General features: G+C 45.5%; 1 protein-coding gene across 2 annotated transcripts in view; it reads left to right on the plus strand.

Annotated features, from left to right (window-relative positions):
* Positions 1–25,664, plus strand: part of GRM4 (glutamate metabotropic receptor 4) — a 561,406-nt gene that overhangs the window by 26,816 nt on the left and 508,926 nt on the right. For both annotated transcript variants that reach the window (XM_073575600.1, XM_073575599.1), the window contains one exon: positions 22,986–23,620. In XM_073575600.1, coding sequence (XP_073431701.1) covers positions 23,129–23,620 — 492 coding nt within the window. In that variant the 5' untranslated portion in view covers positions 22,986–23,128. The remainder of the gene's footprint in view (positions 1–22,985; positions 23,621–25,664) is intronic.

A 25,664-nucleotide genomic window follows, 5' to 3' on the forward strand; every position in this document is an offset into this window, starting at 1 on the left:
GTATGAATGTAGCATGTATGTAGTATGTAGTATGAATGTAGCATGTATGTAGCATGCATGTTGTATGTATGTAGCATGTAATTTTTTTTTTTTTTTACATTTAACACATTAGCCGGATGATGGGACTACTACTGTCCCATCATTGGCTAATGTGTCAATCACTGTCATGGTAGCAGGCATCGCCCGATGGGACTTGTAGTCCCATCGGACGATGCCTGCACAGACCCCCGGAGCCTGCACAGACCACCGGCAGGCCGGCACAGCCCCCCGGCAGGCCGGCACAGCCCCCCGGAGCCTGCACAGCCCCCCGGCAGGCCGGCACAGCCCCCCGGCAGGCCGGCACAGCCCCCCGGAGCCTGCACAGACCACCGGCAGGCCGGCACAGACCACCGGAGCCTGCACAGACCCCCTGGCAGGCCGGCACAGCCCCCCGAAAGGCCCGTACAGACCCCAGAGAGGCTGTACAAGGGCAGGAAAGGGTTTTTCTTATTCCGATACCGGAAGTCCCATAGACTTGAATGGGACTTCCGGTATCGGAATCGGCGATACCGATACTTTTTTTAAAGATCGGCCGATACCATCCGATACGATACTTTGAAGTATCGGACGGTATCGCTCAACTCTAGCTACCAGCCTTTAGTCTAGCTTCTTTCCTCCTGCTGCTTATCCTCAAGATTCTACTACTTCTACTGTGAACCGACCTCTGGCTATTTCCTGAATACGATTCCTGTTTATCCTTTCAACTACACTGCTGCTCTGTGTCCTGACCTCTGGCAATTCCCTGACTACACTATCTGCTGGTGCTGCCCCTAGTGGTTGCAATATCACTATTCCAACTCAGGTCAGTCCGTAACAGACTATCTCTGAATTCCACAAAAAAGCTTCTTGTTGGCATAAAGCCATTTCTACCAGGGGTGTATATAAATACCACCCACATTTAATTAAAGTGAAATCTTATGTTCATTCATCACAACACCTCTAAAGCGTCCTTGGACATCAACTCTGGTGGGTCTGTTGCACCCACAGTAGTTTTGTGCTGCATCAGTACAAGTGATGTAGGTGTTATATTCTCCATTGTCAAAGAGGACCTTGTCACCAGATCATAAATGAACAGTTGTTGCTCCTGTTTTATTCCTGCTACTCCCAAGAGGATGCTGTTTTTTTATGTAATTTTTTAAACAGGTACAGAGATATGGGCCTTTCTGTGTAGCTTTTTTTTTTTATTGTTTTCACTGTAGCTAACAGGATTCTCTGAAGGTGTGTCTTTAGGGTGCTCTGCATTATTACCCTGTGAGCCCTCTTGGTACTTGGTACTGTACAATTTCATTTCATTTTTAGGGTTAAAGGGAGTCTGTCACCCTATTTTTTGCCTATCAGCTGCCGACACCGCCATCAGGGGCTTACCTACAGCATTCTGTAATGCTGTAGATAAGCCTCCGATGTAACCTGAAGGATAAGAAAAATAAGTTATATTATACTCACCGGGGGGTGGTCCGGTCTTGGTTCGATGGTCTTGACCTCTCCCGGCGCCTGTGGGCTGCAGGATTCTGCTCTGCCCTCGACAGGGCAGAGCTGTGCGCCTGCGCAGGAGCCGTGATAGGAAGGAAAGAAGAGGACGTCACCATTAGAAGAAGGGAGGTGCCGGACCGGACCGTGACACCCATCAGACCCGGACTGGACCAGGACTCATTTTTCTTATCTTTCAGGTTACATCGGGGGGGGGCTTATCTACAGCATTACAGAATGCTGTAGATAAGCCCCTGATGTAGGTGTCGGCAGCTGATAGGCAAAAAATAAGGTGACAGATTCCCTTTAAGATCCTTAAGGGCCTGTCACACTAAGCGACATCGCTAGCAATATCGCTATAACATCACTGTTTTTTGTGACGTTATAGCGATATTGCTAGCGATATCGCTGTGTCTGATACTTACCTCCGACCGGCTCCCCCACTGGTTATCGCTGATCGCGCGAGAACGTCCTGGACCGTTTCTCGTCGTCAGCTTCCTGCTGTGACGACGAGCGACGCGTGGACGCGGGCGGGAGGACGTCTTCATCGCCTCGTTTGACACGTAAGTAGCGACCCCCGACCACTGCGAAGTCGCTAGTGAGATCTGTCTGTTTGGCAGCTCACTAGCGACCACTTAGCGATGCACCAGCGATCCTGACTGCGTCATATCGCTGGTCGGGATCGCTGGTGCATCGCTAAGTGTGACAGTACCTTTAGACTAATGTGCTTTCACCTCTCTCTCCCAAATACTGCTATACTGTTAGATTAGCTGCCGACCTGTGAGTGGTAACATTTGGGAGGGGTAAAAGCACACAACTCCAGAAAAGATTCTGAAGAAATGCACAGTTGTTCTGCAATCAGAGATTTCACATACAGTATGGTGCTCAAAAGCAATAAATTTATCTAACTAATGGAGTGATGCAGTGCAAACCAAAAAAAAAGCAGGAAGCTCCAGTTCTAGTTAATTATTTTTTACAAGGTATTTAACTGAATTTTTATTGATCCAGTGACAGGTCCCTTTTGCGGCCTCATTCAGATGCCTGTTGTTCTGCATAAGGGAGAAAAAAAAATCAGGATCTTGTCCATCAGTGTGCTGGATCCAATATTTAAACATTTTTGGTCAGTCTGACCATTTATGTGACATCTGTTTTCATTTTTGCAGAGAAAATAAATCAATGTCCAATCTTCTACTACCCACTAAATGGTAAAACATGAACACTCAGAGGGCACGCTGAGGGCATCCTGTCCTTTATTTTTCAATTATTTGAATGGGCAAGTTTGATCTGTGACTATGATGAAAAACTGACATGTTTCTATTTTCACTTTTGCGGACTCTTGGTTCACAAAAACAGGGACATGTGAACAGTGCCATGGACTACAATGATTACATCTTCTGTGAAAAACAAGGACATGAAATGAAATACGATGTCTGAATGAAGTCTAAAGCTGGGTTTTTATTCATACAGTATATTTAGACATCTACATATAAATAGCCATATGATAGATAGATAGATAGATAGATAGATAGATATGAGATGGATGGATGATAGAGCGTAAAGTTGACACCCCCTGGTGAAGCCTATTTTCTGATCCCCCTGAGAGCTGAAAAAGACAGAGTTTCACTGTGATTTCCTGGAAGCTAAAGCACAGGAATTTTAACCCTTATGTAGTTACTAGGTACAAGTATTTGCAATATTAATATATAAACATAACTTCATGTTTGGAAAAATACTTTCGCCAGCCTACACTATCACACTGCACACTTACATGCATATTCACATTATGCACACATGTAATACATGCATTTAGACAAACATATACAAAACACACGTACAGAAAACACCTGTATGTATACAACGACATTTTTCTGCTGCATATGTTCAGAGGACCACGCAATTATTTTGGTTCATTCATTTATAGCATTAATATTTTATGTAAGAGTCATGCCATTGTTTATGCCATCTGCTGATCATTGTAAATAACTTCCCTACTGTGTAACAGAAATACTAAGGGTGTGTGCACACGCTGCGGATTCTGCTGTGGATCCGCAGCGGTTTTGGCCCTGTGGATCCGTTGCAGTCTCTGCTGCAGTGTACAGTACCATTAAAATCTATGAAAAACAAAAAACACTGTGCACATGCTGCGGATATTCCGTGCGGTTTTGCTGTGGTTTCTAATCCGCAGCATGTCAATTCTTTGTACGGATTCCACAGCGGTTTTACACCTGCTCCATGATCAGGTGTGAAACTACAGGGCAAAGCCGCAGGCTAAGGCTAGTTTCACATTTGCGCTTTATAGCGCTGCGACGGCCTGCGCACGGCCGCCGCTAAGCCCCGCCCCCTGCCGGCTCCCTGCCTGCCCCATCCGGTCATCGCCGCCTACTAGCGCACATGAGCGCTTGCGATCTGCGCACCCTATCTTTAGTATACGGTGCGCAGATCGTGCGCTGGCCGTGTGCTAGCAGGATTTTGCCGTGCGCAGCGCACTTTTGAAGGTGCGCCATGCGCGCCGAAATGCAACATGCTGCGTTCGGCGCACACTCAAAAGTGTGCAGCGCACACCAATCAGCGGCAGGCGCAGGCCTTAACCTGTAAAAAAGAGAATTAAAATAAAAAAAAAATATTCTCACCTTCCGACGGCTTCCTGTCTTCTTTCCACGCTCCCGGCCTCGCGTTCCCAGTAATGCTTCGCGGCTTAGACCGCTGATGACGTCACTCTCGCAAGAGCGAGAAGACCGACGTCACTCTCGCGAGAGCGAGAAAGACCGACGTCATCAGCTGTCTAAGCTGGGATCGCGAGGCCGGGCACGTGGAAAAAAGACAGGAGGCCGTCGGAAGGTGAGAATAACTTTTAAAAAATTTTTTATATTATTTTTGTACAGGGCCGTGGCAGTGATTGGTCGCGGCTACAGGGCCGCAACGCTGATTGGTCGTGGCTACACGGAAAGGGGGGTGAGGGGACCATGCATACCAGGAAAGGGGGGTGAAGGGACCATGCATACCAGGATTGGGGGGGTGAGGTGACCATGCATACCAGGATAGGGGGTTGAGGGGACCATGCATACCAGGATTGGGGGGTGAGGGGACCATGCATACCACGAAAGGGGGGTGAGGGGACCATGCATACCAAGAAAAGGGGGTGAGGAGACCATGCATACCAGGAAAGGGGAGTGAGGGGACCATCCATATCAGGATTGGGGGTGAGGGGACCATGCATACCAGGATTGGGGGGCGAGAGGACCATGCATACCAGGACTGGGGGGTGAGAGGACAATGCATACCCCAAAAGGGGGGTAAGAGGACCATGCATACCAGGATTGGGGGTTGAGGGGACCATGCATATCAGGAAACGGGGGATGAGGGGACCATGCATACCAGGAAACGGGGAATGAGGGGACCATGCATACCAGGAAAGGGGGGTGAGGATACCATGCATACCAGGATTGGGGGGTGAGGGGACCATACATACCAGGAAAGGGGGGTGACGGTGAGCATACATACCAGGATTGGAGTGTGAGAGGACCATGCATACCAAGAAAGGGGGGTGAGGGGACCATGCATACCAGGATAGGGGTGTGAGGGGACCATGCATATCAGGATTGGGGGGTGAGAGGACCATGCATACCAGGAAAGGGGGGTGAGGATACCATGCATACCAGGATTGGGGGGTGAGGGGACCATACATACCAGGAAAGGGGGGTGATGGTGAGCATACATACCAGGATTGGGGTGTGAGAGGACCATGCATACCAAGAAAAGGGGGTGAGGGGACCATGCATGCCAGGATAGGGGTGTGAGGGGACCATGCATACCAGGATTGGGGGTGAGAGGACCATGCATACCAGGAAAGGGGGGTGAGGGGACCATGCATACCCCAAAAGGAGGGTTAGAGGACCATGCATACCAGGATTGGGGGGTGAGGGGACCATGCATATCAGGAAAGGGGGGTGAGGGGACCATGCATACCAGGATAGGGGGGTGAGGGTACCATGCATACCAGGAAAGGGGGGTGAGGATACCATGCATACCAGGATTGGAGGGTGAGGGGACCATACATACCAGGAAAGGGGGGTGATGGTGAGCATACATACCAGGAATGGGGTGTGAGGGCACCATGCATACCAGAATAGGGGGGGTGAGGGGACCATGCATACCAGGGTTGGGGGGTGAAAGGACCATGCATACCAGGATTGGGGGATGAGGGAACCATGCATACCCCAAAAGGGGGGTAAGAGGACCATGCATACCAGGAAAGAGGTGAGAGGACCATGCATACCAGGAATGGGGGGTGAGAGGACCATGCATTCCAGGATTGGGGGGTCAGGGGACCATGCATACCATGATAGGGGGTTGAGGGGTAGCATGCATGTCAGGATTGGGGGTGAGAGAACCATACATATCAGGATTGGGGGTGAGAGAACCATACGTATCAGGATTGGGGGGTGCTGTATTGCATTATTATTAAATCTTCAAAAATAGACTACAGATATATTCTAGAATACCCGATGCACTAGAATCGGACCACCATCTAATATATATATATATATATATATATATATATATATATATATATATATATATATGTGTGTTAGTGACAAATACAATTAGTCTAGTGTTGTTTCTAAATTGTGGACATGTATTTAATTAATAAATTGTTTTTTCAAGGAACAAAATGGCGTGGGGTCCCCCTATAATTTAGAGACAGCAACACTACACTAATTGTATTTGTCAATGACATCTCTCTCTCTATAATATATACATATATATATAATTATATTTAATATAATATATATAATTTTATATATATATATATATAGACAAAAAAAGAACACAGCAGCACATGTGCATTAATTTCTGGGCTGGTAGAGCTGATTGCGGCACCTGCAAGGCCAAATGGGAGGGGTGCAAGATCAGACTGGAGGCAGCCAGCCAGTGGCGTATCCAGGGGGGGCAGCCGGGGCAGTTGCCCCGGGCGCAGGCAGCAGGGGGGTGCAGTCGGGCCGCCCGGCCGCCTATGCCAGTATCTCCCCCCCCCACGGCGGCTGCGTTCTGCCGCTACCAGTCCTGGGAGTCAGCGGTTCTCTGTGTCAGCTGTCAAGCTGACAGCCGACGCAGAGAAGGAGGCCGCGCCGACTCCCAGGCAGCAATTGTACTGGCGTCTATATAGACGCCAGTACAATTGAAGCTCTGACTAGAGCGCCGGGTCAGAGCGACGTCAGCAGCGTGATCAGGTCATGTGATCACGCTGCTGACGTCACTCCCGGCGCCCAGAGCGAACGCTGGTGGTAAGTGTGCTCCTCTGTGGAGCTGAAGAACCACCGAAGATTGGGGGGGGGGTTAATGAGTGGAGATGGGGGGGTTAATGTATGGGGATGGGGGGTTAATGAGCGGAGATGGGGCTTAATGTGGGAATGGGGGTTAATGAGTGGAGATGGGGGTTAATGAGTGGAGATGGGGGTTAATGAGTAGAGGTGGGGGTTAATGTGTGGGGGTTAATGAGTGGAGATGGGATTAATGTGGGGATGGGGGTTAATGAGTGGGGGTTAATGTGTGGAGATGGGGGTTAATGAGTGGGGGGGTTAATGTGTGGAGATGGGGGTTAATGAGTGGAGATGGGATTAATGTGGGGGGTTAATGAGTGGGGGGTTAATGTGGGGATTGGGGTTAATGAGTGGAGATGGGGGATTAATGAGTGGAAATGGGGGTTAATGTGTGGAGGGGTTAATGAGTGGGGATGGGGGTTAATGTGTGGGGGGATTTGGAGTGGGGGTACATAATGTGTGGGGGGATTTGGGAGTAGGGATGAGGGGTTATTGAGTGGGGATGGGGGTACTTAATGTGTGTGGGGGATTGGGGATGGTATTTAATGTATGTGGGGAGATTTGAGGACACAAAATGAAGAGTATGTATGAGGAAACAGTATGGGGGATGGGTGCAGACAGTAAGGGGTGCGAACGGGTGAATGCATGTGGACACAGTATGGGGAGTCGGGGATATGTGTGAGCAGACAGTATAGAGAGTGAGGGGGTAAATATATGAGGAGACAGTATGAGGAAGGAGGGGAATAGCGTGAGGCGACAGTATATTGCAGATATTTGTATTTAGGGGCATTATAATGACACTTCTATATTTAAGGGCATCGTGTGGAGATTTGCTGCGGAACACCGGAGAAGATGGAAGTCTGCAGAGACAGCTGTGGATGAGAAAACTCATCATGGGGTCTGGACAAGAAGAAGAAAAGGAGACCGACTGCAGAGACGACGTCATCTATAAGGTACTTGGATGTAAATGTTATTTGTGATACTGACTAATTCTCATGTTTTTATTTGTTAGGAACATTACAGGGGTTGTCCAGGTCTGTGCTGAGTCTGCAGTCATTCTATGTGACTGCAGACTTCTGAATTCTCACAGTGCTCACTGAACGCTGTCAGGATTCTCTCATGCCGGTAATTTACATACATGCGGTCACATGCTGACTAGACATGCGTGGCCTCACTCAATGATAATGCACGGAGTGAGGCCGGGCACATCTAGTCGGAGTGTGGCCAGAAGTATACAAATCACATACTTGTGCTGACATGACTGTACATCGGCCAGGGAGAATCCTAAAAGTGTGCAGTGCATTCGTTGTGAGAATTCAGAAGCTGCAATGTCAGGATTCAGCTCTGCAGGTTCCAGTAGTCATCACATGGACACGTCACTCATATGCGATTTTCATAGTTATGGTCCTGTGACAACGAGCTTCTCTTCCTGCTTTCAGTTTTTTACTGAACATTGAGAGCATTAGGGAGAGCAGCTCGTGGGTACATGGCTAAGTGTGCAAGTCGCATATGTACTGGGGGGGGGCCGAACCAAATTCTTGCCCCGGGTGCCAGAAAGCCTAGATACGCCTCTGCAGCCAGCATCCAGTATTACTTAGATAAGCCAAACAAACTGATCAGCACCTCCTAGTGTGAACACGTGCCAGCTGCGAAAACTGCACTATATAGACAAAAAAGAACACAGCAGCACATGTGCATGAATCTAGGCCATGTAAAAGCACAGAAAAACATTAAAAACATTCAATTTAGCAAAATTTTTTACTTACAGTAATATATGAAAAAATGAAGGTTCTTAGTGCACAAATTGGCCGATTCATGTATGCCCATCAACCATGGCAAGGTGACCTCCCTCTGATGGGTCCCTGCTCTACACTACAAGCCACTTCCAGGCCACCAGCCTGCAACTTTGGACAAACATGTCACTACTGGGCTCCGCCTACAATCAGAGGGAGTCCCCAGCTGACCTGAGGTGAACTGATGAGTGTGGGAAAAAGTCAGAAACTTTCCCACGCTAATTAGTTCATCTCCAGACAGCCAGTGAGGCTGCGCAGAGCTGAACTAATCATTCTGCAGTGGTTTACAGTGGGGCTGGTCGCATTAGCACCGGTCATCATTGTAAACTATTTAACCCCTTGTGAAGGATTACAGCGTGGGACATGAATGAATGGCGGAGATGTAAGGATATTGTTGCTTTTTTATGTTATTTTTTTTGTAGGTCACGGTTTTATTTTGGAATATCAGAGCATTAAAATGTGGTCAAAAACTTGTTTTTATTTCATTAAAAGACTTTATTAACGTCTGTGTGTGTTTTTTTAACCCCTTACTAGTCTAGGGTTAATAATGGAGAGGTGTCTTATTGACACCTCTCCATTATTAATCGGCTTAATGTCATCTTCCAATCGCAAGGTTACGTTAACCCATTAATATCAACCCATTCACCACCGCTAAAGGGCAATGGGAATATAGAGGATAAGTGCCAGAAAAGGCACATCTTATAGATGCGCTTTTTCTGGGGTGGCTGTGGGCACATTTTTTTTAGCCAGGGTGGCCTAAAACCATGGTCCCTCTCTAGGCTAATAAAATATGCCCTCAATCACTTGCTTTCCCTCTCTGGTTGCGAAATTTGCGCGGGAGCCCACACAATTTTTTTCTGCGAATTAACCCATTAATTTAACACCTGCATCTCCCAAATTTGACACACATACCCTAATCTAATTATTAGTCAGGGACATATAAAAATAAAAAAGAAATGAAATGGTTTACTATATGTAAACCATGTCTTATATCCGGCCGGCATTTGCAATTATTTTACAATAGGCGACAAATAAATTACCGGCTATTCTGCTATCTTTCTCTCTCATATATATAGCTATATACACTCACTGGCCACTTTATTAGGTACACCATGCTAGTAAGGGGTTGGACCCCCTTTTGCCTTCAGAACTGCCTCAATTCTTCGTGGCAGAGATTCAACAAGGTGCTGGAAGCATTCCTCAGAGATTTTGGACCATATTGACATGATGGCATCACACAGTTGGCGCAGATTTGTCGGCTGCACATCCCTGATGCGAATCTCCCGTTCCACCACATCCCAAAGATGCTCTATTGGATTGAGATCTGGTGACTGAGGAGGCCATTTGAGTACAGTGAACTCATTGTCATGTTCAAGAAACCAATCTGAGATGATTCGAGCTTTATGACATGGCGCATTATCCTGCTGAAAGTAGCCATCAGATGTTGGGTACATTGTGGTCATAAAGGGATGGACATGGTCAGCAACAATACTCAGGTAGGCTGTGGCGTTGCAACGATGCTCAATTGGTACCAAGGGGCCCAAAGAGTGCCCAGAAAAAATTCCCCACACCATGACACCACCACCACCAGCCTGAACCGTTGATACAAGGCAGGATGGATCCATGCTTTCATGTTGTTTACGCCAAATTCTGACCCTACCATCCGAATGTCGCAGCAGAAATCGAGACTCATCAGACCAGGCAACGTTTTTCCAATCTTCTACTGTCCAATTTCGATGAGCTTGTGCAAATTGTAGCCTCAGTTTCCTGTTCTTAGCTGAGAGGAGTGGTACCCGGTGTGGTCTTCTGCTGCTGTAGCCCATCTGCCTCAAAGTTCGACGCACTGTGCGTTCAGAGATGCTCTTCTGCCTACCTTGGTTGTAACGGGTGGCAATTTGAGTCACTGTTGCCTTTCTATCAGCTCGAACCAGTCTGCCCATTCTCCTCTGACCTCTGGCATCAACATGGCATTTCCGGCCACAGAACTGCCGCTCACTGGATTTTTTTTCTTTTTCGGACCATTCTCTGTAAACCCTAGAGATGGTTGTGCGTGAAAATCCCAGTAGATCAGCAGTTTCTGAAATTCTCAGACCAGCCCTTCTGGCACCAACAATCATGCCACGTTCAAAGGCACTCAAATCACCTTTCTTCCCCATACTGATGCTCGGTTTGAACTGCAGGAGATTGTCTTGACCATGTCTACATGCCTAAATGCACTGAGTTGCCGCCATGTGATTGGCTGATTAGAAATTAAGTCTTAACACACAGTTGGACAGGTGTACCTAATAAAGTGGCCAGTGAGTGTATATATATATATATATATATATAATTGCCTTAAATTGTCCATCACCCACTTCCGTCTGGATGTCCCCGAATCCCACAATCCACCACGCCGCACCGGAAGTACGCCGACCGCCATTTTGGAACACCAAAGTGGTGCCGCTCGGATACAGGACGCAGCTGCGATCCCAACCGCCGCTGGGATACTGGCTGCCGCTCGGATCCAGGCTGCCACAGCGATCCTGACCGCCGCTGCGATCCCGACCACCACTGGGATCCTGGACGCTGCTTGGATCCCAGCTGCCGCTCGGATCCAGGCCTCCGTTTGGTTCCAGGCTGCCGCTGCGATCACGAGGCTGTGAAAGGGGTGTAATGAGGGGGTATAATGAGAGGGGTGTAATGAAGGGGGTATAATGATAGGGTGTAATGAGGGGGTGTACTGAGAGGGTGTAATGAGGGGGAGTAATGAGAGGGATGCCTTCGCCGGACTCCCGCCAGGAGCCACCGCCTGACTACACATGCCGGATCCTGCCGCTGCCTGCTCACCCACCTCTGTGCAGGCACACCTGGCAGGAAAGACCGCGGCTTGAGGCCTGTGCTGAAGATTGGGTGCGGCCACCCTCTGGTGGCGCCGCCCCCCATCTCCAGCACAGGCCGCAAAACACCGTCTTTACTGCCGGTTGTAACTGCACGGAAGTGGGTGGGCCGCCTCCCCCAGCACCACAAAGCTGCCCCCATTGTGATGTTACTGCCCTTTTTAAACGATGTGAACAGTGTTAGTTTACAATGCTATTTTAACATGAGTTTTTACATGGAGAGAACTGCTTTATGTAAAACCTCATGCTAAAATCGCATTGAATACAGAATGCATACGCATGTCATACGGATGTCATACGGAAAAATCGCACAGAAATTGCATTACACTCACATGACACTCGCATGACACTTGCATGACACTTGCATAGCACTCACATGTTGTTTTGGTCCTGAAATTGGACCGTTTTTTTACTCGCAAATGGGGATGAGCCCTTAGACACATTTCTGCAGTCGCTCTATGTGCATATTATCACAATTCCCTTGTATTCCCAGCGTGAGTGGAAGGTTATATTGGCATACGAATGGTAAATGTGCTGACTAGATTTTCATATGCTTCTATCAACAGAAAATGAGAGTATGGGCTTGCTCACACCAGCATATACGTCAGACGAGTTATCTGGGATCAGTGTTATTCAATGGGGCAAGCTGTCAGTATCTGTCAGTGAAAATAATCACAGCATGCTTCAATTTCACTTTGAAATTGGAAGCCACTCTCCCATTCAAATCCATGGGTGTGTGAAAAACATCTGACTGCACTCAGATGACATCTGAGTGCAGTCCAATTTCCGCGGACTCACACAATGGAGAAGATGGAGGCATTTTGTTCTCCAACTTCTCACAGTGTGCCTCTCATATCAGAGAATCAGATCACATTATGCTGATACTCGGATCAGAGCTTGATCAGCGTGTAATTACCATAATCGGCCCGATTATCTCCAATGAGAATTTTTGGCCATCTGACCATAGCGTAAGGTTGAGAATCCAGTTGGCACATGATTGCAAGTTTTCAAATTGTATATTTGTAGCCAGTGGCCACCCTCTTGTGCTGGGAATGCAGGAAATCCTAACACTGCACAAAGTGGCTGCAGAGATGGGTCTTACAGTATGTCCATCTCTGAATTGATGCTCAGTATTGTACAAGTCAATTTCATAGAAGAATTTATACAATAACAAAATGGTGCTGAATGAGTGACATTAATTTCTATTAGTGGACATTGATCTTCAGGACAAGAAAAGGGAAATGTAACTTCTGGAACCATAGCCTCTGGAATTTGTCACACTAAATAAACTCAATACAAATAAAGTGAATCAGTTGCATTTTTTGTCACTTTCTGCAATGTTCCAGCCAGTACCTATATTGTATTCATGTTCATTGCGCTGTCAGCTATTTCCTTCCATGGAGTTTCCACTGTTACTCCAGATCTGAAAAATGGAACCCCCCAAGCACATAGTGCTATCACAGCACGTTTGTCTTGCCCTGCAGAAGCAGATTGTAAGTGTAATCGGGGGCCACAGGGCCAAAGCTGCAGCTGCCCCTCCCTGTACCTCGTCTGTAATTGGGGGCCACAGGGCCAAAGCTGCAGCTCCCCCTCCCTGCACCTCGTCTGTAATCGGGGGCCGCTGCAGCTGCCCCTCCCTGCACCTCATCTGTAATCGGGGGCCACAGGGCCAAAGCTGCAGCTCCCCCTCCCTGCACCTCGTCTGTAATCGGGGGCCGCTGCAGCTGCCCCTCCCTGCACCTCATCTGTAATCGGGGGCCACAGGGCCAAAGCTGCAGCTCCCCCTCCCTGCACCTCGTCTGTAATCGGGGGCCACAGCGCCAAAGCTGCAGCTGCCCCTCTCTGCACCTCGTCTGTAATCGGGGGCCAGAGGGCCAAAGCTGCAGCTGCCCCTCCCTGCACCTCACCTGTAATCGGGGGCCACAGGGTAGAAGCCACAGCTGCCCCTCCCTGCACCTCGTCTGAAATCAGGGGCCACAGGGCAGAAGCCACAGCTGCCCCTCCCTGCACCTCGTCTGCAATCGGGAGCCACAGGGCCGAAGCTGCAGCTGCCCCTCCTTGCACCTCGTCTGTAATCGGGGGCCACAGGGCAGAAGCCGCAGCTGCCCCTCCCTGCACCTCGTCTGTAATCGGGGGCCACAGGGTAGAAGCTGCAGCTGCCCCTCCCTGCACCTCGTCTGTATTCGGGGGCCACAGGGTAGAAGCCGCAGCTGCCCCTCCCTGCACCTCGTCTGTAATCGGGGGCCTCAGGGTAGAAGCCGCAGCTCCCCCTCCCTGCACCTCGTCTGTAATCGGGGGCCACAGGGCTGAAGCCACAGCTGCCCCTCCCTGCACCTCGTCTGTAATCAGGGGCCACAGGGTAGAAGCCGCAGCTGCCCCTCCCTGCACCTCGTCTGTAATCGGGGGCCACAGGGTAGAAGCCGCAGCTGCCCCTCCCTGCACCTCGTCTGTAATCGGGGGCCACAGGGTAGAAGCCGCAGCTGCCCCTCCCTGCACCTCGTCTGTAATCGGGGGCCTCAGGGTAGAAGCCGCAGCTACCCCTCCCTGCACCTCGTCTGTATTCGGGGGCCACAGGGTAGAAGCCGCAGCTGCCCCTCCCTGCACCTCGTCTGTAATCGGGGGCCACAGGGTAGAAGCTGCAGCTGCCCCTCCCTGCACCTCGTCTGTATTCGGGGGCCACAGGGTAGAAGCCGCAGCTGCCCCTCCCTGCACCTCGTCTGTAATCGGGGGCCTCAGGGTAGAAGCCGCAGCTGCCCCTCCCTGCACCTCGTCTGTAATCGGGGGCCTCAGGGTAGAAGCCGCAGCTACCCCTCCCTGCACCTCGTGTGTAATCGGGGGCCACAGGGCAGAAGCCGCAGCTACCCCTCCCTGCACCTCGTCTGTAATCGGGGGCCTCGGTAGAAGCCGCAGCTACCCCTCCCTGCACCTCGTGTGTAATCGGGGGCCACAGGGTAGAAGCCGCAGCTACCCCTCCCTGCACCTCGTGTGTAATCGGGGGCCACAGGGCAGAAGCCGCAGCTACCCCTCCCTGCACCTCGTCTGTAATCGGGGGCCTCGGTAGAAGCCGCAGCTACCCCTCCCTGCACCTCGTGTGTAATCGGGGGCCACAGGGTAGAAGCCGCAGCTACCCCTCCCTGCACCTCGTGTGTAATCGGGGGCCTCAGGGTAGAAGCCACAGCTCCCCCTTCCTGCACGCAAAGAGAAAAAATATTATCTGTAATGAGAGCCGGAGGGAAAAAGAAAAAGAGAAGACAGATAATGAAAAGGGAAAGCTTGGTAATAATAGATCCAGGCTACGGGGAGTAAAAGGGCGAGATTGAAATAAATATTCCCTGTAACAAAATAGAAGCAGAAGAACTAAAGTCACGCACACAGCGAAAAAGTTTGTCATTAAAGAGAATGATTCATGTAAACTGAATGGATGAGCTGAAAGTCCGAAATTCTCCTTATCACATCCTAGTTGGCTTTATGTCTGCATTTGTTTTCACTTTTATAAAGAAGTCCACAAGCTCTTATAGGGCAATTGCACATCAGAAATGGGGTTCTTCCGCTCGAGAGACCCCTTTACAGTAAGAACAGGAGCCAATAACAAGGGGTTGCTCTTTCTTTGGCCTGTCGGATCCTAGAATTGAAATACTGGAATGTATGCACACATTGCTCCTGTAGAAATATCCTCGTCAAGAAAACCCCTGATGTGTAAAATATTTATTAGAATAAGACTTTTAAATGGTTCCATGACTCAATTACATTCTTCTTAGTTTCTTGTACAAACATGTTCGAGATTAGTGTGAATCTAATATACAGTATAAATAATAGCAACTAATAAAAGGTCATATTTCTGATTCACTTTGTCAGGTTGGTGCTGTTTCTAGCATCCTGTGCCCTTAGAGGGAATCTGTCAGCAGGTTTTGGCTATGTTATCTAAAGCCAGCATGAGGTAGGGGGTAAAAGATGGATTTCAGCCATGCTTATCTTATCAAGCTCACAATGATTGTTTTAGCACCAGGAGCTTATCATTGTACAAGGAGAACTGGTGTGGGCAGGGTTAGCTTTCTGAGCTCTGCTTCATGCTAAATCTAAAAACTCTGATTGTGTCAGAACAGATGCAACCAGTAAATAATACATTGCTGAATTCAACTTCTCTTTGCCTACATCATGCTGCTCTCAGATGGGAAAACAAAAAGCAAAAAACACAAATATCCTGAACTAAAAAGTAAAAAATATACTGCAAATAATGCAAAAAGGTAATAATAATAATAAGGGTATTTAGTAAACATAATTTTGATCAAAATAATGTACAAGCCATCCCGCCACGTCACGGCAACCCTTGTGGGACAGTCCCTACTCTAGTATTTAAAACCTTATCACTTGCCAAGTGGCGTGAATGTGAATAAGGGTCGAGCGGCTGAACCACTAGTAACAGTGTAGGCCAGACTGGATGGCTTTCCCAGCTCAGAAAGAGGGCGGTCACACCCCTATATGCACTGAATGCACAATGAAATGAATAAAAAAAACAAATCTGAACTGAGAAAAGTAAGTTAATGTGTATGCACAATGTAAGTGCATATTAACACATGACCATTAACCAGAGAAAACAAAAAGCAAAAAACACAAATATCCTGAAATAAAAAGTAAAAAATATACTGCAAATAATGCATAAAGGTAATAATAATAATAAGGGTATTTAGTAAACATAATTTTGATCAAAATAATGTACAAGCCATCCCGCCACGTCACGGCAACCCTTGTGGGACAGTCCCTACTCTAGTATTTAAAACCTTTTCACTTGCCAAGTGTTTTTTATTTGTTTTTTATTTTTTTAATTGTTTTTTATTGCTCTCAGATGGGGTAGCAAAAACCTACGGACAGATTCACCTTAAATAATAGCCTGCTTTCTATTTACTATTTAAGATACACACAAACAATAGCCTACTTTCTGTTAGATAAAGACAAAATGTGATGTCATAAGATTTCCTTCTAGGCTTTAGATTTTAATTTTACTGTATTTGTTAGTCCCCTAAGGCTTCTTTCACACATCAGAATCAGTTGCAATCCGTCAAAGTGTGCAAAAAACGGATCGTGCGCAGATTGTAAAAAACTGATGAATCGGATCCATTTTTTGACGGATCCGTCGCAGCAGCTGCAGGAAGGAATTAAAGGAATAGAATTCTGGAGAGAGAGAGAGAATTTTTGATATGCCAGAATGGAAAATGTAGCCTTAGGGGTTAAATTAAAGGTATAGAAATAATTCCGGGCATGTTCAGTTTTAAAAAATGGAGTCCGTCGCCAGATTCCGTCTTTTGAAGGACAGCGACGGATCCTGCGCCCATAGGCTTCCATTATAGCCAACAACGGAAGGCGCTGGATCTGTCGCTGTCCGACTTTTCGATGGAGGAAAAAAACATTACTTTGTCCTTTGTCCTCAGCCAACGGACAAAGAATTTCCGTCAGATCCTCCGAACGACGGATGAAATGTCTGGCCATCTGTCACAATCCGTTGCTAGTACAGGTCTATGAGAAAAAAAACGAATCCAGCGGCTTCAGTCGCTGGATCCGTTTTTTTTCAAAAAACGACAGATTGTGACTGATGGCAAAAAACTGATGTGTGAAAGAGGCCTTAGTATATATATATAGTGGGGTAGATTAGCTCACTCGGCAGCTCACAGAGGTAGACACAGGAATGTTTCTTTTGTTGGTTATACTGTATGCATCGGACTATAAGCTGCACCTAGGTTTTAGATGCGGAAATTAGAAAAAAACAATTGAATTTAAAAATGTGGTCAATTCTGCACTTACTATCCCTATCCTGTTATATATGGTCCCCTCATTACCATCCTGGAACACATGGCACCTCACCCCTATCCTGGTATGCATTGTCCCCTCATCCCTATCCTAGTATGCATGGCTCCTCATCCCTACCCTGGTACACATGGCCTCCTCATCCCTTTCGTGGTATGCACAGCCTCCTCATCCCTATCCTGGTATGCATGGTCCCCTCATCCCTAGCCTTGTATGCATGGCTCCTCTCATCCCCATTCTGGTATACATGGCCTCTCTCATCAATACCCTGGTATGCATGGCCCCTCTCATCCCAATCCTGGTATGCGTGGCCCCTCTCATCCTTACCCTGGTATGTATGGACCCTCTCCTCCCTACCCTGTTATGCATGGCCCCTCTCATCCCAATCCTGGTATGTGTGGCCCCTCTCATCCCTACCCTGTTAAGCATGACCCCTCTCATCCCAATCCTGGTATGTGTGGCCCCTCTCATCCCTACCCTGGTATGCATGGCCCCTCTCATCCCAACCCTGGTATGTGTGGCCCATCTAATCCCTACCTTGTTAAGCATGACCCCTCTCATCCCAATCCTGGTATGTGTGGCCCCTCTCATCCCTACCCTGTTAAGCATGACCCTTCTCATCCCAATCCTGGTATGTGTGGCCCATCTCATCCCTACCCTGGTATGCATGGCCCCTCTCATCCCTATCCTGGTATGCATGGCCCCCCTCATCCCAATCCTGGTATGTGTGGCCCCTCTCATCCCAATCCTAGTATACATGGCCCCTCTTTCCCTATCCTGGTATGCATGACTCCTCTCATCCCCATCGTGGTATGCATGGCCCCCCTCCTCCCTACCCTGGTATGCTTGTCACCTCTCATCCCTATCCTGGAAATCATGGTCTCCTCTTCCCCATCCTCATGTGCATGGGCCCCCTCATCCTTATTCTGGTATGCATGGCCTTCTCATCCCTATCCTGGTGTTCATGGCCTCCTCATCCCGATTCTGGTAGGTATGTCCCCCTTTATCTCTAGCCTGGTAGGCATGTCCCACTAATCCCTAGCCTAGTTGGAATGTTCCCTCTCATCCCTATCCTGCTATGCATGGCCTCTTTCTCCATCCTAGTATGCATGTCCCCATCAGAATAACATTAAAAACCCAAACCATTACACTTACTTTCCTGCACTCCCTCAGAGTATTTTGTTCCAATGCTAACAGCTGCCTTATGCCTGTAAGCAACGCATGGCTGTGACGGCATGTGCTGATTACAAGCCGAAGGATAGCTGCCTGAACACTCACTGCTCTGCATGCTGGGACTATGTGTGTGAAGGTGCGGCATAATTATGTATGGAGATGGCTACTCTTAATATGCACCTGTTCAGACCACTATTCTGTTTGGAAGTGTCAGTCAGTGTTTTGATATTTGTATATATAGACCTTCTAACTGAACAATCCACCTATCAGCCCGTGGTGGATTTAATTACAGCAGGATCCTACCTACCCATTTAAATGTAGACTATCAGCCCAGAAGAGGAATCACATTAGGATAGGTTCCCAGCCAAAGAAGATCATCTTGTCGTTGGCTGCTGGGCACACATGAATTGACCAAATTATCTGCCAAGTATCTACATTTTTTCCTATTTTATAGAGCAGTAATCCAATTGAGATTGCGTATATTTTGTGTTTACATGCTATAGCGTTACAGAATGCTACTTTGTTATTTATTCACCAAGAGACCTGAATAGAACGTCAACCCAACCTTGAAAAGCATTATATGTTCTTGTTGAAATAAATATTTTATCATTATTGAACATACCTAGACTTGGTTTTATTTGGAGTGATAGTGCCTAGTAGTAACGCTTGGTGCAGTGGAAATCTTTATAAATTCTTTTTATGTTTGGAATTGTCCGCAGCATTTCCGCAACTCCTCGCCGTGGGTAAAATGCATGCGGAATTCACATGCATTTTCCAGCAAAACACAAATGTTTTTAGCTTGGAAAATGCTAGCGCTTTTCAAGTGATTTGAAGCATCGCTTGGAAAAGTGATTGACAGGTTGGTCACACTTGTCAAGCATAGTGCTTGACAAGTGTGACCAACTTTTTACTATTGATGCTGCCTATGCAGTATCAATAGTAAAATATAGAATGTAAAAAATAATTTAAAAAAATAAATAAATAAAAAATCGGGATATACTTCCCCTCTGTCGGCCCCCGGAGGCCTCAATGGCGCTGGCGGCAACTTCTGTTCCCAGGGATGCATTGCGCGAATGACCTCTGATGACGTAGCGGTCTCATTCATGCAATGCATCCCTGGGAACGGAAGGTGCCGCCAGCGCCAATGAGGACTCCGGGGGCTGACAGAGGGTAAGTATATCCCGATTTTTTATTTAAATTCTATTTTTTACAGGAATATGGTACCCAGGGCATGGAGGAGAGTCTCCTCAACTCCAGACCCTGGGTACCATGCACACATGAAGCGCTCACTTTACGCATGGTGGGCAGAGCCACATCTCCGCGATTCCACAGAATTAATGGACATGTTGCAGATTTTACCGCTATGCGATTCTGCAGCGGAAAAATCCGCAGCATGGGCACAGCAATTGCGGAATCCCATAGGATTGCATGGGAATGCGCTTTTTAAACATTTTTTAAGCATTTCCTCAGTGGCAAAAACACAGAGGAAACACTAAAAACTGCAACGTGGGCACATAGCCTAAAAGTTAAAGTTTCTATGTAGTTGTATTGCCAACTGTTTAGCAATAAGGTTCGGATATGGCTTTAAAGAAGGCACCACTTGGATATGACACAATTTTATTATACAATGATTAGTTTAAATGATAAAGCACCAAATAATGAAATATATGACAATGATATAGCAATTACGGGAAATAGAAAATAGTAGGATATTGCATATACTTATATATTCAAACTACAAAGATTTTAGTACATATACTTACATCAGAAAGAAGAAGAAAAAGAGTCTTCACTAGGGGCATTTACATCTGTCTGGAAATACTTCAGCTGGAGGAGCGGTCAGCGAAGACAGAATGCTACCTAGGATCTTACACTGTGAAGAATGTCCTCTTACACAGGTCAACAAAGCTCCTGCCTCTTCTGACTGCCTCCCTGGCTTTTATATGCTTTAAGCAAAAGGTTTACGCAATATAATATTGTGTAAACATGAAAATACACAAGTTAGTTGCCTGATGTTCCAATCACGACAGTGGCCAGCTATCATGAATAAATAACATCAAACAAGACTTGCCTCTTCGGACTATTTACTCTTGCCCTAACATTTACATATGATAAGAGTAAATCATACACCAGAACAAAGTTTCCAACAATATACTATGATCAGAACCCTAGCACAAAATATATACATTTCAGACTACAGTTAAAGAGATCTTTAAGATTGGATACACTATAATGGGTTTCAGATTGAATACACTATAATGGTTTTAGATCGCCAACTATATTTCTGGTTCTACATTAGGCTTCCCCAGCTATATTTCTATAGCCTTATGTACAATAATGTGCGATTGTCTATATGCCTGGTCCACTTTTAACCCCCATATGCCACAAATATCAGGTGATGCCTGGTCAATATACTCACACCATTCACTGCTCTTAAAATTCAAGTAAGTCAACAGCGCACACAAAGGTTAATTCTTCCCGGTAATCCAGATTAAACATACTGTTTCAACAAGCATTGTCTTTTAGTATACTCAACACTAAAGGCTGCATCTCAATAGCCATTGCATGTCTGACCTCATGAACCCTGGTTTCCAAGAACTGGATATGGGGCCTTCAAATGCAGGTTAATTTTAATATGGACTAATCAATATATTACAATATGTAGGCTATAAGATATCCATATTTTTATTAGCACCACAGTAGTAGAAAGCAACACGTTGGCAAAAGGAGGCTTATAGTCCATGCAATGATCCCCTGAAAAATGAAATATATAAATATACTCTTTACAGAGAAAAAGACTAGGGACTCTAGTCAACTCTGGAGCCAAAGAGACTTTCATAGATCCCTGTTTTGTTTTGTTTTTTTAAATAAACAGGTTGCCTACTCACACCTACCTGATTGTCATCCTATTGATTGAAAACCTGTGACTCCAATTTCACCTTCGAATTATCTTCTAAACCTAAACTCTCAAATAATTTTCCACTCACATACTTATGATATTGTATAATTTACTTCAATACAAAACTATTGACAAAGTCTAATATTTTTGACTCATTTGTTTAATTTGGTTCTTTTTAGCTACTTTTAGAACTTATGTGATATCTGATGTAGTTTTAGGTCAGATTTATGCATAAATTTGGATAATTCTGAAGGGTTTTCTGATGTTGTTTTTTTCTCATGGACCAGCTGTGAGGCAGAGAAGTCAAGGAGTCTGAGGTCAAAAGCCTGGAGGGTACATCAAAGAAAAGGGGTTAAGACGAACACATAGTCAGAGGCAAAGTCCAGGATCAGGTAACAGGACATATTGAGTCAAAGGCCAAAGGGATAATACAAACGAGTAGTCAAAAGGCAAATCCAAGGTCCATCAGCGAAGATCAGAAAATCAGAACACAGAGCACAGAGCAAGCACATTACAGAATAGGGCTACAACTGGCAATGTTGTGATCATTGCCAGCAAACAAAATAGCCAGATAATCACCCGAACAAGTGACTCATTGAGGAAATCCCACAGGCCAGATTGGACAATAAGGCTGTCATTCACAATACTGACAGCCCAGCATGCCTTTAATCCTATAGGGCGGCTGAGCTTTCACTCATAGCGTCCTTCAAACACCGAGAGTGGCGGAATCATGATGGGTTTACAAACTTTCAAGCATCACTTTATCTTATCCGTAAAAATTAATGTTTGATTGAGGTGTATGCTACTGTATATTTGATTTATTGTTTTACTTATCTCACTTTACTCATTCATGAGGTTCTATTTATATTACAGGTTCTGATGAACAACATATCGTTTTGGTGTATTTTATAATTGACCAAGGCATCATATTGTGGTTTAGATTGTTTCTCTTATGTCACATTGCCTGTGATTTTTATCTAGGTGTGTATTAAAATCATGTCTGCCTATTATTCATAAATAAGAATTATTGATCCAGGCCCAGGATTGCATTGGTTATTGGTTTTGTGGTGTTATACTTTGGAAGCACCATGTAATTTTTTGTTGTTTATGACCAGGTGGTGCAGTAGCTACAACTGCAATACGTCTCCTGTATATGGTAAAATATACTTTTTAGGTTAATGTTTGGAAACGTCAATAAAAGCTTATTTATTGGGATGACTCAAAGCACAATTAGCAGTAGAATTAAAATCAACATTTGCAGTATTCATCTGTTTACATTATGAGATGGTTAATTACATAGGCTGAGTCAAATATATGCCACTTTATAGGCAGGACAGTGCACTTATTTCCCTTACTCATGCTTGATTGCTGATATATATGCCTTACCATAAGATCCTAATTGTATTTCTTTCATATTGTCATATGAAATATTAAATAAGTCACCATTTATTTCTGATATGCAGGTAAAATAATTAATTATTAATACTATATAAGAAAGGGAAAACCCTACACAATGAAATACGATGTATCTATATATCTGTCATGCATCTGAAGTTAAAAGTTTTATGGAATTATGACTTTTTAATATATCTATATTTTACATCATCTTTTCTTTCAGAATATCTGATGCCTCATGACCAATAACTGCATGACATCATGGCCTCGGCATCTTAAATTGTCAAAGAGACCACTAAACAATTTGACTTTGGATTGGAATCCAAAAGAGAAAGGACACTTTTTGGTTTACCAAAATCCTGCATTATGGATATACCAAAGGTTACAGTAATGGTATGCACGTTGGTACTTCTAGGTTCATGGACTTGTTGGTCCAAACCAAAAGGTTCACCACATATGAATTCTGTAAGGATAGATGGCGACCTCATTTTAGGAGGTCTTTTCCCTGTCCATGGAAGAGGAAGTGATGGCAGAGCATGTGGCGAACTCAAGAAAGAGAAAGGAATACATCGTTTAGAAGCTATGCTGTATGCCCTTGATCGTATCAATGCCGACCCCGACCTTTTGCCCAATATTACCTTGGGTGCAAGAATTCTGGATACCTGTTCTCGAGATACACATGCTCTAGAGCAGTCTCTGAGCTTTGTCCAGCCTCTTATAGACAAGGATAGGGCAGAAGTTAGATGTCTGAGTGGTGGAAACCCTATAATTGCTCAACCGGAGAGGGTGGTTGGAGTGATAGGAGCATCTTCTAGCTCTGTCTCCATCATGGTGGCCAATATATTGAGACTTTTTAAGGTAAGTACATTTTTAATACATGATGTTTGATTTTAGGAAGAACTGTTTACAAGCTTGCATTGACTAATGGATAGTTAGCTATATTTAAGGTGATTGGCATGTCGTTTTATAATTGAAACTAACTGACATTACTACAAAGGTTTCCAATCAATAACCTAAATATTATCCATGTTGTAAAGATCCTTAAAATAATCTAAAAAATACATTCAGACTCTCTTAACCTGCAATACATCACTTTTATTGTTTGGTATGTCATTCAAACTGGATTTCTGCAAAAATTAAATATCATAATAGAAAGACCAATATTTTTACTATAGTTAAAGAATTGTCCATTGTCTGTTTTAACATGTTTGGGACATAATTTGTCTTACTTGCTAATATATAAGTATTGCAGGTTCTCATCATGTACCTAAAGGAAAACGGTCAGCAGGCTTTAGCTTTGTAATCTGACAGCAGCATAGGTAGGGACAGAGACCCTAATTCCAGTGATGTATTACTTAATTTACTGGATGCAGCAGATAGGATAGAATCACGATTTTCTCTGTTGCAGATCTAGCAGAGATGAGATTTTCAACTTGTATAACCCATCCCACGACCCTCGTTAGCAGTTTTATGTGTACATTGTATAGTAAAGGGCTAGTAAGCAGGAAAAAGAAGAGCAATAGGGTCTTATCCGGTTATTTTTTTTAAAGAAATATAAAGGTTATGCCAACCTGGTTAGATTGTGATCACACAACAATTTTGGAGCATATGATCCCAGTTGCTGCAGGTCCATGGGTCCTCAGACCAGATATGAATTTAGGGAATGGAAATAGTAGATGTGCCACTCTGCTGGTTTGTGGAATAGCAAATCCAGTTACACACAGGAAGAATATGAAGTTTTTTATTTGTCAACACGTTTCAAGTTAACATACTTCTTCAGGACAAGAAACATGTTTTTTCCCCTAGTCCACTTGTTCTCACTTTAGGCACCAACCTTTTCTTTGGCACAATATTAAATGCCTTTGAAAACATCCACAGCCTTACCCTGTTCAAGTCTGCAAATTAACAGGACTAATCCCTCATAAACCCATGTTGAGGCAGGGCTATAGGGTCATTTTTATTGTGATACTCAAGGATACCAACTCTTAAAAAGCTCTGAAAGTTATTTCACACAGTAGAGGTTAAACTTACATGCCTATAGTTTCAGTTCAATGTATAGGTGTGCATTCACCCTGTAGCCATTTAACAAAAGGAACCTAAGATAAAGAAAAATCAGCAAATACCATGTTAGGCTAGTTTCACACTAGCGTTTTTTAGCGCTGCGCTTCATGCGCAATAGAAACGCATGCAAAAAATGCATCATGCGTTTTGCATGCGTTTGCTTTTTTAGGTGCATACGTTTTATCCAGTTTCTATCCATGTTAACTCTTAAAACACATGCGATTTTAAACGCAGGCGTGCACATGTCCATACGGAAGCCTGCGATCCCATAGACTGTAATGTGGTATTTTGTCACATTCCGTGCGCAAGTGGGTGCATGCGTTTCTTTGACACAGGTCGGAAGGACCTAAAATGCAACAGGTTGCGTCCGGCGCGCCTAGGCGCACACTACAAAAAATGCATATGAACGCGTGCAAACGCTAGACCATACGCCCCCATGTTAAAGATAGGGGCGCAGGATGCATGCGCATGGACGAGCATGATGCGCTGCGCTAAAAAACACTAGTGTGAAACCAGCCTTACATAGTTGCATAGATTGAAAAAAAAGACCTAGGTCCATCAAGTTCATCCTTTCTCCACAAATTGTACATTTTGTCACTAATTCAATTATAACCCACAATGTTATGTGTATTGAGGAAATCATCCAGATATTTTTTGAAAGACCAGTCATGGTGTTTGCCATTACTACCTACCACATTCTGACTGCTGTAACTGTAAAGAACCCTTTCCTGTTTACCTGCAGGAATCGCCTTTCTTCCACCTGTAATCAGTGCCCTCTGGTCCTTAGTATGGTCCTTGGAGGGAATAAGTCATGTGCAAGTTCTCTGTAGCGACCACACAT

This window comes from Dendrobates tinctorius, unplaced genomic scaffold (assembly GCF_039654945.1).
Source record: "Dendrobates tinctorius isolate UK_male_01 unplaced genomic scaffold, ASM3965494v1 ptg000045l, whole genome shotgun sequence".
Lineage (NCBI taxonomy): Eukaryota > Metazoa > Chordata > Amphibia > Anura > Dendrobatidae > Dendrobates > Dendrobates tinctorius.